Raw genomic sequence first — 18,721 nt, 5'->3', positions numbered from 1 at the left:
ATCTTACAAAGTGAAAAATAGCTCTCGTATGCTTCTTTTTTAAAGAAGCTAACTTGTTTTGTTATTTTGTCTTATCAATATGTTCCGAATTAGAATAAACAGTTAAATTCAATCTTATAAAGAATGTTAATTGATTACATATTTCATTACATTGTTGCTAATATCTGACTTATTGTATTAAAACCATTTAAATTTGTATTAAACTTGATTCAAGATAAACGAATCTACTGATTAACGGTTGTATGACATAAATAACTCGGTTTTAAATTCACAATGGCGATTAGACTTACCTTATCAGTATGTTAATTAAGCGTAACAATAACACAAATAATGACCTATCGTCCTTGCCGTTTGCAAAGCAGGAGTCGTCAGTGATATGAACCAGCGTAAGTTTTCAACTTCTCACAGTATTTAATGTCTTATTGTATACACTTGAATTTGTTTTAAATTGACATTATACCCATCAAGGAATATTAAGTGAGTTAACAGACGACATTCAAAATAAGCTTTCATTTTGCCACAATTCCTTTCAATTTTATAACTTACTTGACTTCACCGATAAATTACTCACATGGTCCAAGGGCATTTTTATAAATATCCATCGGAAATTTCTTCGGGCCGTTCAATTTAGTAACAGAGTATTTGTTTTATATTTTAGGCAGTCATTCTTTTGAAATATATTGTCAATTCAGCTCAACACTAGAAAAATGAGCATGAGTATATTTCTTAAGGATGTTCTTAAAATATTGTCAACCCAACAAGTCAAATGATAATAGTTCTACTACAGATTGAATAAGTGAAATATCGTACAAAATTTCATACATGTATTTGATTTGTAGACACACTAATATTTTGGCGCTTTTTTATTTCAGAAATATGTTTAAAGACATATTTGTTTTGGTAGTTTGCATCTCTATACAAGCTCCGTTATTAAAATGTGACGTCCATGTCTTTGTAAGCCCACGAGGGTCAGATAGCCATGATGGGTAAGTAGATGCTTTGATACTGATTTTTCTTATTTAATATTTATTTTATTTTATTTCTAATGGTGGGGTGTTAATTCACACCAATATAGTAAAGGTCATGTGTGCTTTCTAGATTTAAGATGGTAGATAGATTTAAAATGGTAGAAGAACAACTCTCAACCACTCTGTATATTATTTCAGGCGCGAGAGGGCACGTTATTTGAACCACCGACGTATTGTAAGCTAGCTGATTGCTTCCTCATGAGATTCAAACCCACAGTGGTTAGGTATAGGTGATGTGAAATAATAACGAAAAAATAAATCCCTAAAGAAAGTCCAAAACGGCAAAATTGCAAATGTTGCAGGCTCGGTTTGATTGAGCCTGTTAATGGGCGGTACTATCAAGTGCAAACTACAGTCCAAGCCCCCTTAGCACCGGGTTAAGCAGAATATTCAACATTTAAATATGAAAATTTCGAATTTAAAATTATCCGCAGATATGTTCATACCGCGGTTATCATAGATCTTCAATGTGACACGTAAGTGCTATTCCATGAAAAGCGGCGTATGGTCCCCAAGTAAAAGAAAGCGTGTGTCCCAAACCTGAAAACAATGGGTGGAACTAAACAAAATTAAATTTGAAAGGGGATCAGCGGTTATGAAGCCTGCATATAACAGATAAGAAGACAAAAGACAAAGGAAAAAAGCAGGCAACATATCCTACGGGTGATTGAACATTAATCAAGTAGGAATATTGGAACCACCCAACTAGAAAAGGCCAAATAGTAAGAACTAAAAAATGCCACACACAACAATAATGTCGTGTTGATCGATCTTTAAGGATAAGAATTTATAACATCTCTGAAGTCAACGACATTAAGCACTCGGCCATGGACACCCTAAATGTTTCTTTATTTCAATGAGTATCTTTGTTTCATAACTCTTTGCAACTTTAACATATACAGACATGACTTAAATGTTCCATAAATATCATATAAGGAAACAATTTCACTAGACTGTCCATTTTCACCGTCCTCATGTGGTTAGGTGCAGGTCTTACTGCGTAGGTAATGTCAGGTTTTGTATCAGAAAGATTGACTAACATGAAATATTAGAGAATTTTGCATTTTCCCAAAAAACAATTATTCATTTAAATTGTCTTTTTTCATTGTTTCTGCTAGGTTTGGGTGTTTGTTTGTTTGAAGTTATTTTCTTTGCAGATAGCTCTGTCGCTTGACAGTTCTTGTAATGCAAACTATTTCGTTGATAAGATTTATATGCTCTGGGTGGTTATTTCAATATGAAATTTGATGATGAAATTGTCTTTTTTGTTAAAGGTCAGTTTTTCTTGCTGACACATATTGTAAACGGATGCCCCACATTTAAATTGAAATGTTGAACTGATCACCGATACCTGTGGTACTTTCCCCTTGTGGCTGCGGGGTTGCCTTTACTAGTTGATCCATTAGAATTGCAACTTTTATACCTGCGTGATCGTAAATAGGTTCGAAATACTGGAGTCTATGTGTTTCTTACCTCCAGCAGGTGAGGTGGTTTTGATCCCTGGTGTTGCTTTTAGTTTGTAACACCCGAGGTTAACCGAAATCATCTTTCCAGTTTCGGAGCTATATGACCTAAATTGTGTTGGTGCGCCGTAAAACCGAATAAAAGAAAATAAACTATGGTGCTTACTTTATTTCTTTAGGAATGGTTGTAGTAGCTAGACACCTTTGCAAAGTACTTTTCGTGCATGTTAAAATCCAAGTTTCCTAAGCACCCGTCAAGTAAAATGTTACAAAATAGGTGCAATACACTTTGAAGTTAAAGCTTCAGTTAATAATTTTAAAGAAATTAGACATCAATGAGTAAAGTCGAGGCGTCAACAGTAATAAATTGTGATAACAAATGTGTACCGTTGTCAATTTTTCTTAACATATTTTAAATGCAACACGACTTATAATTTGTTAATAACGTATTTCTGATGTTTAAAAGATCAGTACAATACAAAACGAAGTGTTCGATTCATACCAAATTCTTACTGGAGACAGACTTAGATAATAAAATTATTTAAGAATAAAAAAGCAATAATATCATATATTTCTTGTTTACAAAAAGCCAAACATTTATCAATATCACTAAATATTTATCACTAAATCTGTCTTCAATTTTAGACAATTTAGAACTGTTCATAGAAAAGGAAGAACCAATAAAAGAAAAGATCTCAAGAATTTCGATTAATCCAAACAAAATAGAGAACCTGATAGCAGTTCATTTATACCAAGGTAACATTCAAATATGATGTTGTTATTTTGTGTTTTTCTTTTCAGTCTGACGGATACAACTCCCGTGAAGACAATACCAAAAGGTTTAGCTGTTGCCTCCCTGTCCAAATACAACAATGAAAGTAAGTTGGCTGTATACGTGCGTTCATTGAACGCCGCCCTTCCTTGTTGATATTGTTTTACATATTGCCATGCTAAATATCATATATGAACATGTCCGTCTATTAATCTGGACAAAACCATTTATCTATTTTAAGGAAATTTCAAAATATATTCTTTGAAAAATAGAGCAGTATTGACAATTAACAGACGGCACAGACATGACAGCTGACCTTGGTGTTTTTCGAGCTACCTTACGGAACGTCGGTGGTTCTACTCAGGTGCCCGTTCGTGCCTGAAATAATGTACGGAATGGCACCTGAGGTCTTCCTCCATCAGTAAAGCTGAAACGTCGCCATATGACCTATACTGTGTCGGTGTGATGTAAAACCCAAACAAACAAACCTTGGTGTTTATTGCCTTGTGTTTACTGGTCACATGGCTAGGTTTTGTTGCTGCAAGCAGGCCAGATATTAAAGATATATCATAATCGATAGCCTATTAATTTTACGGATATTACGAAAAATTCTATAGAAAATAAGTATCGTATGAGTTCTTACTATGGACTTACACTGCCTTTGACATGTTAAGAAAGACAAAACAAATGTGACAAATTGTACTAGTTGACCTGCACAAAGTCCGTAGTTTGAAATACATACAGCTAAATTTTGATGCACTTACTCCGTATATAAAATAATTAAATGAAAAAGATGTTTTAATGTATTGTTTTATTGTCATGCAAAGTCATAATTATATTTCTATTTTAGCTGTATATATTGAGCTGATGCATGGTTTCTATGATTTAACGCGAACTTTGTACCTGTCAAGAAGCAATACTATTGTTCGATCTTACAAAAACCAGGAAGTCCGCGTGGTATGTATTTACCATAAACATACAACTATTCAAGATAAATTTTTGCCGTTTTTGCCTTCTGTAGGGATTCTGTTTTTTCTCTATTTTGTGCCGTATTGGTGGTTCTACGTACTCTACTCATGCCCACTCATGTTTGAAATAACGTACTCAGGTCAAACGGAAGTATTTCTCCACTAATGACGATGAAAAGTCGCATAAAGATTACCCAGTGCCAGTGTAAGAGAACCCCCCCCCCCCCCCCAAAAAAAAAAAAATATAAAAATCCAACTTGATTACGTTGACATAAAAGCTTTCAGAATCTGTATTTTGCTACTTGTTTTAAAGAACATGTAACCCAATTTTTTATGGTTTTATATCATAAATTTAATGCTCAAATGCAGATTTATTAATTTTGTAAGTTAAAAAAAAACGTTATTTTTAAGATATTACCGACTTTAGCATTTCATGTTAATAAAGGCAGGTGAATCAAAGCCATTTTTTCAATAGAAAATAAATGCATTAATTATAACGTTTAAATATATTGTATATAAACATTTGCTGTACATATTTAACATATTCTTGGCATTTTGGAAATTGTTCAAGAAGAATAATTGTATACATATTTAAAACTTCATTTAACTGTATGTTACATCCTTAATTACAACATACAGGATCTTTAATGTTGTCAATGCTTTCATATGCAGAATCGTTATATCAACTTATTTTGTATATTTCAATGAAACAGACTGGCGGGCATCGTATACCTACCAGTGCAATTAAGCACGTGACTGACAGTAACATTCTTTCAAGATTGCCTGCTAAATCACGTGCACATGTAAGTTATTGTATTTATTTTATATAAAATCATGGAATTAAATAGGCGCAAGATATAAGATTGCAAGAAAATAGTTACAGAATATTGTCATAACAACGGTGACTATCACATAGAAAGGTTGTTTCATTTACGTGTAGAAAATTTTAAAATTTAAACACAGAAACTGTGAAAAATAAAGGCTTAAGATTATTGTAATTTAAATTATCCATTTTAAAGTTCCTTCAAAGTTACTATATGAACAGTTTTTATTATTTAAGATATGTAACAGTTTAAGATATGTAACTTTTGTACATTATCTTTTTCACAGGTAATTAACACCACCATCCGAATGTAGTTATTAATAAGTATTACATATTAATGATTATTCATAGTTATCCAAGAACGCCAATTAGGTAGACCGACCGCCAAAACATGATCAATATGCTGAAATAGGAGTAAGAACTAGACAGAACAAAACAAATCAGATTTACAAGAAATTGCATTTTTGACTATAACTTATTTTGCATTTATTATATTCATGCGTTTACAAAATACACTCACAAACGACCTTAAAAGAAAAGGATAGTGTTATCCCGATATATACACTAATGTATTTGTTAACGGCTGTATCCTTCTTGTTTCAGGTCCGTGTTGTCAATCTACATGATCTTAATATCAAAAACTTTGGACATTTTGAAGAATATGGCTCTGGTTTGCACAGACATTCGTCGCTAGAAATGACATTTAACGGACAGCCTCTACATGTAGCTAGATGGCCCGATAAAGTATGTCAATATTTAATAAGAACTATTCTTTTTCAGAAATATACTTGGCAAAAATCTTATAAACATTGCAATTCAGTCTTTTAGTTACGAATATTTTATCAATTATTTTTTTAGATTTTCGCTAGATATGTCATTGATTTCATAATTTTATAATTAGAAACAAATTTATTTCAGCTGCAATGTTTAAATTAAAAACTTTTCATATTAGGGTTACATTGATATTGTCGATGTACCTGATGGAAGAAATGGTTTGAAATTTCGCTATAATTCTACAGTACCGCAATTCTGGCATAACGAGAGTGATCCTTGGGTGTACGGCTTCTGGTAAACTTGAGATCTTTCTATTGTTCTACAGTTACAAGTATTGGAACTTATATTTATGGGCTGTTAATTAAGGGTTATATGGTTTACCTCTGATAGGATATTAACTGGTTGTCTTAAAAAAATTTAATTATCATTTCTCTTTTTTAAATAACCACTTAAAATAAATTAATTAAATTGATGAAAAGCAAAGTTTCCTTAACATAATCAAGATTTATATATTTTGTCATATAACAAATATCCCTCCGCTAACACATATTTGATAACATTTTGTGTTTGCATATTGTTGCTGTTAACTATGTTAACTGTCTATATATTATTTTAGAAACGTTGTTATAATGTTTAAAGCAAATAAAATGTATTGTATTGTATATCTATTACGGGAAATATATTTGACTGTCATCAGTTTGGTGTATTTAGCATTAATCGTTTGTACATTTTAAGGTATTATTGTTGGTCTGATAGATCAGTAAAGGTGACATCAATTAACTCTACTACAAACACTGTTACACTGGCTAAGCATGCTTTTCGTGGAATGCGCAAAGGTGAGTAAATCAATTAAATAGGTTTTAACAGTATAAAAAAGTTTAAATCCTTCCTAATGAAATATTAAGGTTGTTTGTTCCAATGCAAGATGTTTACGTACATATGTTTTATATTTTAGAACGTTCGGCTGGCAGGCAGTGTCGTTTTAAATGTTATTTGTTCATAAAACATCAAGTTGGAATTCTAACAATGAATCAAAAAGCATTAACATTTGATATCAAGTCCTATTATGTCATTTTTTTAATGTATGTGAGTACATTGGATTGAGATTTAAAAACAGGACTCGGGGATTTGTATTCTTTGCTTAAAGGGCCTTTTTCATATAACGTTTCTTAAATTAGAAATGCATTTAAAAGCATTGAATGTCTTTTTTTTTACTTATACACCTCAAAATCAAAACAGTAACGTCGATCTGTTTGATTTACAAATAAAGATCGTTCCCAGAAATTGTTGTGCGTTTAACTGATGTAACCAACATTTTGACATTTTGTTTCCATCTATATGTTACTATATTATTAGTTCAGTGCATACATATTTTTACTTCAGATCGTATCTTTTTATTTCTGAATGAATATTAAAGAAATATAACATAAGATTTAAAATTGCCATAATGTAGAATATCTTATCGTTTTTGAAATAATATTTACTTATGTTACAAGAAGAATCGTATATGAAAGAAGTATGTTCTATTCTCACTATAATACACATTAACTATAACCTAAGGACATTGGCAAGAATATCAAGACGGTGTTTCTAATCACGATGGTGGTTACTTTTACTTCATCAATATACTAGGAGCTTTAGACCAACCGGTATGTGATACTACTGTACATTGCTTCTTTATTTATATAATTTATTTATCCGAAAAAAGATTTATCTTATGTTTAATGAAACACTAGTTTATAATGAACAAAGTTTTATGACGCGTTTTTATTATTGTCCTTGTCAAATTAAATGAAAAAAGCATGATTTGATTTATTTTAAATAGGCAATTTTCCATTTCTTTTACCGTATAATGACACTTTTTACATTTAAATAAATTATAGCCTTTCATATGATATCCATATTGTGGACAGTTTTAATGGTAGAATACGAACCGTATTATTTTATTATTCATCGAAGGACTAAAGTAAATTTTAGCAAATTTTCACACGGAATCTTTTTCTTTTCAGGGAGAATATTATATGGACAGAGAAAATGGGAAACTGTATTTTATTCCACCAAATCAAAATGGGAATGTTGCGGCCACAGATGTCATATATGTGTCTATTCTTAACGACTGTATAGTGTTAGTATAACTGCTCTTCATTTCAAATTATAACAACAAATCATGGTCCTTTCATTTTGTGTATTTCAGCGTATCTTCTGTCTTTAAATTTACTTCTTAATATTTTTCCATTTTGTTGCTACTTTTCGGAGAATTTTTTTCATATATCACACGAAAACGTTTCATTTGTATTTAATAAATTTACCACCCATTTCAAGAAAAATATAAGTCAGAAATTATAAGTTGTATGTTTAAAGGTTCCGATATTTATTCTGAGGTTTACAGTCATTATTTTTAATCGTGATTTGATTTAATGTGTTGTTAAAGTTTTTACATGTTCAATTTGATGCAGTTCCCATTATATCTCGTTAGACTCAATTCATGTTCTTTCCTCTTTGGGGATCTCCTTTTGTGAAAGAACCCTGGCGATTTCTTCTTTGGGGATATCCTTTTTGGGAATGATTTCTATCTTTGCTTTGGGGATCCTTTTTGAGAATGAATTTTGTGTTTTGGGAGTTCCCCTTTGGGGAGATCTGATATCCTCTTCTTGGTTCCCCTCGTTTCAAGATTTTTATATCAGCTGTTGATTTTTATCTGGTTTCTAGGATTCCATCTTTTAAAGATTTGAAAGTGGCGACATGGCCGAGTGGTTAACGCGTCGGACTAGTAATCTAATGATCGCTAGCCGTATGGGTTTAATCCCCGTCAGGGGCAAGTCGTTGTTTTCCCTGAGCAAGAAACTTTACACTCATTGCTCAGTACTGGTTGGTTCCAGGAACGGATTCGAAAGTGTGTTTATAAGCTTATAGCTTCCTACACAATCGAAATAAAATAATTTCTGTATAAACCAAAGATTTGTATATCAGCTGTTGATTTTTATCTGGTTTCTAGGATTCCATCACATAAACAGAATGTGCAGTTACAGGATTTTACACTAGAAATTTGCAGAAGGAGCGGAATATATGCACCGAATGTGAATAAAGTTAAGGTTTTAAATATGCAAATACGAAACACAGGTAAAATTGAGAACAAAGTAAATACATTTTTTTTAATTTCTTGATATCAAAATGATAATATCATTAACTTACCAATTTAACTGCAACATGTTTTTAATGTTTCTTTTTATATTTTGCTTTACGGACATCGTCGGAACACATTCCGCACAATTACATTTCATGATTCCGGTATACGGTAAATAGCTTGACTTGAGAATGGCTATAGGTTAAAGAAAATGAATTCAAATTAAATTTCTAAAAACTGATTACCATACAGTTTAGCAATAGACAAGCCTCTACTTATGGTTTGGTATTACCACTGTTATAGCTGATGGTGGAGTTATATTTTATGTAATGAAACAACGGTTAATTCAAGAACAAAAAGTTTGACCAGTTACCTTATATGCAATTTTGACGGGTCAGGTATCAGCGAGTACTTTTGCATGATCGTGTATGATTTGATAGTACCAATGAGCTTAGAATTAATACCTGGCATGACAACATCAGCCAAAATACAAGTTAATGTTTCTAAATCAATAGATATTAGTACAAGGAGTAAGACAAAACTCTCTTCTAAGAAGTTTGAGTAAAGTAGAATATAATTAAGACATTATCATTTCATATCAAAGGAGGTTTAGCAATGAGTTTTACTGGCGACTCCAGAGAAAATGAAATTTCATCGTGCTTTATACAGAATACATGTGGAGGAATTTTGATGAATGGTACGTTATTCTCCTACCAGAGACAGTGCATAAAATATATTCAAATTAAGGTCGTCGCTATTAACGATAATTCGTTATAAGCGAGTTCGTTATAAGTGGAGTCGACTGTAATTTTGTTTTAAGAATGATGATCAATTTCATTTCTCATTTAAGGTGTTTGCATTGCCTTTTTCATTGTTTCATTTCCACATTATAAGTATTACGAATCATTTACTATGTATATACAAACAATTACGTGTCACAAAAGACATGGATCTAAGCTTTTAAACGCAAATATCATATGGTTTTGAAAACGCTTATATTTGTAACCGAAACTATTGACCGTTTGCTTCAATCGCAGAAGCCCTTGCGTTTCGGTTTCATTTTGCCTAATATTGAATTTCTTACTTGCATACGAAAACGAAAAGAGAACCCAATGTGTCGTCTTTTACAATAACGCAGCGTCAAACAGTTTAAATTTTTATTCTGCTTAAGCCAGTGTAAAGACGAGTGGAGCTCGTATTTTTCATTTTTTATTCAACAGATTATCAATTTTGTTTTAAATTTTTGAGCATATATATTTTGCATTTCCTCCAAGATAAAAGTAAAGTTTTATATATTCAATACAATGGTTTATCTATTATCTATTTTATTTTCAATTTTTATGTAATATATTTTAGGTGGTAACAGACGACAACTCGAGTCATCAGGTAATATAATAACAAACAATGAGATAGCACGATTTACACGTGTTGGAGTAATTGGAAACTATGCTATAAGTGTATCAGGAGTAGGACATACAATTAAAACAAATCATATCTATGATGGAAAGTACGGAGCCATTCATTTTTCAGTATGTGTAATTTATGTCGATAGTACTAAATAGTCTCTAACGGACAAAATAGGATATGATATTTCAGTGATTTATAAAAGACAAACCCAAGTCTTTGAAACGTTGTAGAAATATTTTTCTAATTGACAGCTTAATGATCTGAAAATGACCATAAGGTCATTAACCTTTTTTTATTTCTTGCTAAGATGCATGTCTTTAATAGATAATTAATTTAGTTTTTATGCATCGACCTGAAAGTTCCGGAACACACCGTTAAGGTGTCATGATTGTCCATTTTACGATGTTACCAAATAAACACTCAAAAATATATGTTTAAAGGTTAAAAGTCTTAAAGTCTGAACTGATCCACAACATCTCTTACTGAAAGATCAATGTGACAATATATATGAATTTTATTTCTAGGGAAACGATATTGCCATTGAAAACAATCTGATTCACCACGTCTGTAAGGATGCTGGAGGTTGTGGCGCTATAATGTCCGGAGGTGACTGGACATATGTATGTGGTTTGCATTGAAATTTTCTTTTTGTGCGACTGCTACTTTGGATGATCCAGTGTAAAAAGTATTTAAATATTTGATCTGGTGTTTTGTGGTTAGAAACACGTATGTTACCTTATGGGAAAGCCCTGTTCTTGCTTCGTGCCCTTCTTAATTATTTGTTACCCTGTTGGGTGCCTTATATTACCGGTGGTCCTGTGTTGCTGTGCTATGATTAGTGAATGTAGCTCTCCTCGATCTTTCTTTTCATCTTTTATTAGCATTATCATTTTCTTTTATTAAAAGGATATGACCATTATATTTTTAATCGTCAGTGTAGGATGCAGTGGCACAAGAATGAGGCATAGGCCATGGTGATTGCGATGATAGTGATATTCGAAGTAGTGATAGAAGTCAAAGTTGTTATTGTGGTAGTGGTGGTAGTTGTAGTAGTGGTAGTTTTTGGAAGTTCAGAGGTTATGAAATGTATTTGCATCAATAGTTTATGTTTCTGCTCTTTTTTATTGACAGATTGGTAGTTAATATCTAACATTTATCTTTCAGCGTGGTAATACAATACATCGCAACATTGTGCATGACGTATTACGTCTTATTCCGGGCTTAACATGCCAAGCAGTTCGTCTTGATCAACAAGTATCGGGAACAAGTGTTATGTATAATTCCTTTTACAATGTAATTATTCTACATTAAAATTATATCTTGTCATTTACATTTATCAATTACATTAAAAATTAATGAAATGTGTCTTTAGCAAGCAGTGTGATGTTTAAAAAGTATGACGTTTCATGAACAAGAGGTACAACATAACGGACACATAAAGGACACAAATTAATTGAATATGATACAAAATATATAGAACGTAATCCATAATTACGACTTACTTCGCAACCAGTACTCGCAACCTAACTGCGGACTATACTATTCAACGCTTATGAAGAACTTTTTGATACTGGAATAACTACAATTGCTCTGTTGATATAAGAGAAAGGTAATTATATTGCACAAATTAAGTTGTATAAGTGTGAAGACGAAAAATATTTATTTTTTTTATAAAACAAATTAAGATATTTGTAACAGAACACGGAGGACATTTTCATCGGAGGTGGTCGCGATAATGAGATCGTCAATAATGTGATGTATAATGCTGAAATTCGTAGCATATACGTTGATTATCGCGGTCTTAATCACCATGGAGACCCGGACCTTCATAAGAGATTGGATGTAAGTATATCATGATATTTACGTGATCATGCAATAGGGTTTTACAATCGTGCGTTCAATTTTGATAGTCCTTTGAAAAAGAGCATTTCCTAGATATAGGTCAATACTTGACTGGGAAGCACAATGCATAATTAAATACAAATATTCAAATTCAGATTTGATGAATTCGGATGCATACATTCAAACATAGTAGATTTCTAAGACAATGGTTTTGATGATAACATAAAAGATTTCACTCAAAAAATAACAAATAATAATTATCCGAATTATATACCTGTCCGAATGTATGAAAGATATTTTTCAGTTTGAAAATATTGATGATGAGCAATGAGCAGATATTCTCAAACCAAGCCTGCAAAATTTCAATTTAGCTGTTTTCAGATGTTCGTTTTTGGGACTCTATTTCTCTTTGTTTTTGCAATTTCATACAAGAAATAAAGTGTAATATTATGCTTATTATTACTTGCATATATTTATAAACAGAATTTTATATTATCTTATTATGATGCCTGTAACAAAGACATCTTAAACTTCACAGCTGTAACTAATATTTTACATCTTACATTCACAGGCAATGCCATATAACAGTTCTTTGTGGAGCCTCAGATATCCAAAATTGGCAAATATTCTTTCCAAAAATGCTAGTTTGCCTGAAGGTACATTTTGATGGTTACTATTTCATATTCTTAATTCCGAAAGTACAGTCATCAATACTTAAATTTGTTAATACTAAACGCATTGCTACTATCAAAACTAATTTATCAAACATGGTATATATGAACAAGAATATTCTTTTAATATGCTTTAAGTTGTTGCTGATTAGTTAAAACAAAGCACATGGATTGTATACCCGGTTAATACCGGAAAAGATGATGACAAATAGTCTTACATTTACCGGAAGTCAAGTAAAAAACAAACAGCAAACGACCGAAAAATGTTAATAAAAGATATATAGAAAAATGTTTAAATTTTTCGGGGTTATTAATTCAATATTTCATATTAATATTCACTGTTTGTATAAAAGGGAATCAGATCAGCAGAAATGTGATGTATGCAAGAGAACACACAGAATACATACATGGGTTAACTAGATTTTTATCCCACAATACGCCAAAATACTTCAATATCACCCAAACCATATTTGTAAGTATTGAAAAGTCTATAATATTGTATATTTTTTACTGGAATATTGGAATACAATTTGTCCAATTATAATAAGTACTGAAACGTTTCATTTATCCCAAAATAAACAATGTATACGATACATCTTGGAAAGGATGTTCATTTTCATATGGTACCCTATACCAAAAGTATTATCCAACCGCTGTTTTGACATATACAATGCCGCTAACGAAAAAAGAGTCCGGATGATATTTTCAAACGTTTTGGTAAAAGATGATATTATTTTATCATGACGTTAGAGTTTCTTTGATGTAATTTGGATTTAGAATAAATAGTTAAACATTATTCTGTATAACAGAAATCAAGTGTAAATTGTTATTTGATCATTCTGATGCGTGTTGATAAAGATTTTACGGATTGTTTGGGAACATGTCCGTTGTGTGTATCCCCTCTCAAATAAATTACAATTTGTTCAGTTTCACCCATTGCTTTCTCGTTTAGGCACACGCTATCTATTACTGGGAACCATATGCCGCTTTTCATTGAAGTTTTTATGATAACCGCCGTATGAACACATCTGCAGATGTTTCTAAATCAAAATGTTTACCATTTTCATGTTTAAATGTTGAATTCTGCTTAAGCCGGTGCTGGGGGCGTGGATGGTAGTTTTCACTTGACAGAACCGTCCATGAACAGGCTAAATCAAACCGAGCCTGCAACATTTTCAATTGTGTTGTTTTGGACTAATTTTAGGGATTCTTATTTCCTCTATTTTAATGTATAAGGACATTTGAATTCTGCAAAAAAACAAAACTTACGTGCATAGTATTATTTCAGTCTACGGGTAGTGCGGATCATTTTAGTGTGAAAGACGGTGACTTACGTGTCCGCTGCTCGTTGTTGCCGAGGGCAAACCGTGTACATTTCATACAGCCTTCATCCCCTAACTCGGTTGGACCTTATGTATCTCCGATTGGGCCTATGTACATACATAGAGGTGAGCACCAGATACCAGTTAAAATGTGAATTTATTCGCTAGAATGATAATCTTTATATCAAAGTCTCCTTTAATCATGAAATAACATTAGGGTTATTATGATAATTGTTCGTTGATATGTGACTTTTTTTAAGTCGACATGACCGCGTAATGCTAAGAAACGCATTACAGATTACACTGTATCATTGTATGATGCATATTTTCCTTCCATCTAAACGTATTGTTTTTGCTGTTTTTTGTTGTTGGTTATGTTACGCCGTTGATGTTGAGGCTCTTGGTGTATTTTTCGAGTAAAAGGCAGGTTGCAAAAATCATGCAATCATAGATTAATAATCAAGTTTATATACAGCACAACAATATGTTGCCGTTCAACTTTGCACAAATGAATCAATATTGTCTAGATTGAAACTAGTTTCTTTATAATATCGCTAAGAGGGAAACTTGGTTCAAAGATCATTGCATTTGCTTCCGTCACGGTCATTTCTCATTCGAACATTACAAACTACAGTGATAACATTGTATTCTTGAATTGCTTAAAAAGAAAATGATACATGAAAAGGATAATTCTTTAATATAAACATTTGTAAAGATAACATGATTAAGATTTTTGAATTATTGTTTATTTGTATTTTGCTTTCCTTATTGTCACCTGAAACAAACAGAAACACACATAATCAACTGCATTCACTTTTTAAAACTATATGACAACTTCTTTATACTTGATATTTTATCCTTAAAATAAATTTATTACTGCAAATCGTAAGTTAACACACAGTCATGTTCATACACATTTTAAAAGGGCGTGTACACTTGGTAAATACAACATATCCGAGCAACCCATGTACAACACAAGTTCCAAACAAAAATCCCCCACGAGCGCCATATCTCCCAGACGCCTCTGGAAATTATGACCTGTATCCTGTGGAACATATTGGTATGTCATGCATTCTCTTCAGAGTACATAAACCAGATTTTAAGATTGTCATGTTTCTATATACATTGTAGTTTTCATTTAAAACAAATATGAACAGGAAAAAGTCTTCAAATAAGTATGCGTTTTCCTTTGCGATTGATTGTTTTGGTTGGTATAAACTCCAAGATCAATGTTCCTACAGGTTTAATAGAAGATACTTTTGTAAGTTTAATATGATGCATATTTGTTATCATAGCATTTGTTTGAGAGATAGTACAAATATTTTACACTATTTTGCCGTAATTAAGTAGGCTATTCAAGTTTGTATAGCATGTAAGAGGTGTACATTTACATATTAAAGAAAGTTTAGAATCCTGTTATAGGTTGTTGGTTAAATATCACAAAGTGTAGACATCATACTGCCTCCGTCGGGACGTACAGAGACATGTATGGGGAAAGATACCGACACGCTGCTGACAATGAGACGATGTGCTTCCGACGGGCAATAGAACAATGGCACTTTTGTGGTTCCCATAGAGACGAGACAGTCGTAGCAATATATGGGCCAACAGGTACATATACCGGTTTTAACTATATCTAACATCTTCTCCAATGTATATATTAATTTAAGTTTTTGATTCAAACAGATTCAAAAATCTTACCTGTATAATTGTTAATTTTCAGTTTAATTTTGATATTGCAACTGAGCCATGTACATTTTAATTATTGCAAATTGTTTACCGCATCATCTGTTTGCGATTTGTTTGCTGTTTTGTTGTTGTTTTTTGCAGGAAGTGTTGTCGATGTTGTTCTTTATTACATTTGTACATCTAACATTGGTTTGGAACTTAAATTTCAAAGCTGAAAGATTAAGATTATGTATGAGTGAACAAAATAGCAATAGTATATCAAATTTAAGTAAACAAAACAAAATAAAAGTTTTAGGAAATTACTAATCCTTCTTGATCCATATGACGTTTCAATGTGGTCAGCAAATTTTAAAAATTGGGAGTATTACCTACTTTCACCGAATATTTCTACCTCGTTATTGAAGAAGTAAGGGTATAGTTAGGTGATCTATATGGATGTAAAAAGAATTCTGAGTTTTTAAATAAATAACGTTAACCACATATATGTTACACAAACAGTCAAATACTCAGGGTTACTCCCCGTACATTTAATCAATGATGTTATATTTTCGATCCTTGAAGATCGTTAAGCACAATATTATTGTTGTGAATACATGTTATTCTATTTGGCCATTTTCAACTTGAGTGGTTCCAGTATTCCTACATGAATACTGTATAATCACCCTTAGGATATGTTGCCTGCTTTTTAAATTTGTCTTATGACGTCTTATATGTGATATGCAGGCTTCATAACCTCAGATCCCTTTTCAAAATTCCATTTTATTTAGTTCCGCCCGTTGTTTTCTCGTTTAGGGCAAAAGCATTCTGTTACTTGGGGACCATACGACGCTTTTCATGGAATGACACTACTGTGTCACATTGAAGGTTCCATGATAACCGCCGTATGAACACATCTGCGGATGTTTCTAAATTTAAAATGTCACCATTTTCGTGTAAAATGTTGAATTCTGCTTAAGCCGGTGCTAGGGGGCGTGGACGGTACCTTGCACTTTCCAGTACCGTCCATGAACAGGCTCAATCAAACCGAGCCAGCAACATTTTCAATTTTATTGTGTTAGACTTTCTTTAGGGATTCTGTTTTTCTCTATTTTACTCACATATATGTTACAAAAGCGGTCAAAATAATGAGGTTTACCATGTATATGTTACAAAAACAGTCAAAAAAGAGGTTAACCACGTATATGTTACAAAAAACAATCAGGTGCAGCAACATTAGGCGGGTCTGGTTGTATGAGAGCTACATACGGCTGTCCGAAACACGGAGGTCCAATTGGTGTTCATGGCAATACAACCCTAGGAGCGTATCAGAACGATAATGGTTTCCATTCAGAAAAAAGTTGCCTTGGACATGCTCTAGGTTATTGGCGTTATTGTGGGTCGAATCCCAAATACCCAATAACTTACATATACCTTCCAACAGGTAAACTTTGTATTTGTAGATTCAAAGAATCGTCAATATATAAACTAAAATTTGATAAAATTATCTTTATGCAATCACTTTTGAACACTGCGCAACATAGTTAAAATCATCAACATGTCTTACTAGGGGTATGGATGAAAATACTGTGTTTGTTTATTTTATACTGTGTTTTCATTTAAACATGAATGGAGAATGCTAATGTATTATTAGATTCTTTATTTCTCTCTATTTTGTATGTAGTTGAATTAATATTTAGTTTATAAATGTAGGTGCTAAGAGAACAGCGGGTGGTGGATGTTGGATAACAGTTAAACACTGTCCAGCCCACCCAAACACAAAAGTCACATTCTATGACGCATTTGGTTCAACGAACTTCCAAACAGGTAGGAATTATTGGATATTTAACGTAGATATATGTTTTTGAGTCACCCCTGAAAAAGAGTCAGATCAATTTTTTGAGGCGGCCCATCCATTGTCGATCATTCGGTCACGTGATATTTTAGCGTGAACACAACAGAAATATAGCATTGATGATATTGACTCCTGTGGTTAAGGTTAAGGAATATATGACGGCATACGGATGTTCCAACATTTTAGTTTATGGGCTTTTTCTTTTAACCATTTGTGGCATTTTATTTAAACATAAACCAAAATAAATTATAGGATGTTTGTCAAGACTGATGAAATGGATAAACAGCTGGACGGACAACGTCAAATATCCCTCCGCCTTCGAATTGGGTTCTTCTTCAACCAGTGGAGTTTGAAATTCGCAATATGACGTGAACTTTGTTCTGTTGTCTTAAGCCCCAACCAAAACTCCAAATATCACTTCTAGTCTTGACTAAATATATAAATTTGATACACATGAAATAAACTAATTCATATACTATTCAACATTTGTGCTGTTATTCACTAATCATTTCACAGAATCAATTCATGGTTTACATGAGATAACAATTTCTGTATTGCAGATTATAGCGAGTTTGCCTGCCACAATCAGGCGGAATATTACTGGGACTATTGTGGATCAGATGCCAAATACCCTGTAAAAGCAACTTATAGACCTACAACTGCAAGCAAAACATTTCCGTAGACGGCCTTCTCCATTCTATGTGCACATGAATTAAAACTTGAAGATTAAAAGAAATGGATTGTTTTTATTTTGTTTATTTTGTTTCCTCTCAACCATTATGCTGTACAGTAGTTATTTATTTAACAAATGATTTTTATTCCTGTCGGTTTTATTAGACTCGTAGAATGTAATAGTGTGTTCGTTAGAGACCATCGTTGGATACCCATGACCGACACTTACATGTTACTCAGCCATGGGTATCCAACAATGTCTAGAGACTCGAGTAGTATAATTTTAAATAACTCGTTCAATAAATCCGCTAAATAAAAGCTGCTCTTATTCAATA

At 32.4% G+C, this 18,721-nt stretch overlaps 1 protein-coding gene across 1 annotated transcript; it reads left to right on the top strand.

Moving 5' to 3' along the window:
- The first annotated feature begins 267 nt into the window (after positions 1–267).
- Positions 268–18,463, top strand: LOC132728289 (uncharacterized). The gene is made up of 24 exons (XM_060713912.1): positions 268–386; positions 873–986; positions 3,293–3,369; positions 4,114–4,220; positions 4,945–5,034; positions 5,658–5,798; positions 6,007–6,122; positions 6,564–6,664; positions 7,389–7,477; positions 7,838–7,953; positions 8,824–8,948; positions 9,557–9,649; positions 10,309–10,481; positions 10,884–10,979; positions 11,524–11,652; positions 12,058–12,201; positions 12,773–12,857; positions 13,226–13,344; positions 14,161–14,320; positions 15,120–15,254; positions 15,617–15,805; positions 17,085–17,303; positions 17,573–17,686; positions 18,275–18,463. The coding sequence occupies exons 2-24, from the start codon at positions 877–879 to the stop codon at positions 18,394–18,396; spliced, it is 2,850 nt and encodes a 949-aa protein (XP_060569895.1). The 5' UTR covers positions 268–386; positions 873–876; the 3' UTR covers positions 18,397–18,463.
- The last annotated feature ends 258 nt before the right edge of the window (positions 18,464–18,721 follow it).

The sequence above is a fragment of the Ruditapes philippinarum genome, unplaced genomic scaffold (genome assembly GCF_026571515.1).
Source record: "Ruditapes philippinarum isolate M1 unplaced genomic scaffold, ASM2657151v2 ctg693_1_1_1_1, whole genome shotgun sequence".
Lineage (NCBI taxonomy): Eukaryota > Metazoa > Mollusca > Bivalvia > Venerida > Veneridae > Ruditapes > Ruditapes philippinarum.
The sequence above is the reverse complement of the archived record's forward strand: the minus strand, read 5'-3'. Positions and strand labels throughout refer to the sequence as shown.

Bases quoted from the DNA above. Each gene is read 5' to 3' on its own strand.
- LOC132728289 (XM_060713912.1), top strand. From the start codon at position 877: ATGTTTAAAGACATATTTGTTTTGGTAGTTTGCATCTCTATACAAGCT. The intron at 7,478-7,837 runs GTATGTGATACT...TTTTCTTTTCAG, and splicing joins TAGGAGCTTTAGACCAACCG to GGAGAATATTATATGGACAG. The intron at 12,858-13,225 runs GTACATTTTGAT...TTTGTATAAAAG, and splicing joins AAATGCTAGTTTGCCTGAAG to GGAATCAGATCAGCAGAAAT.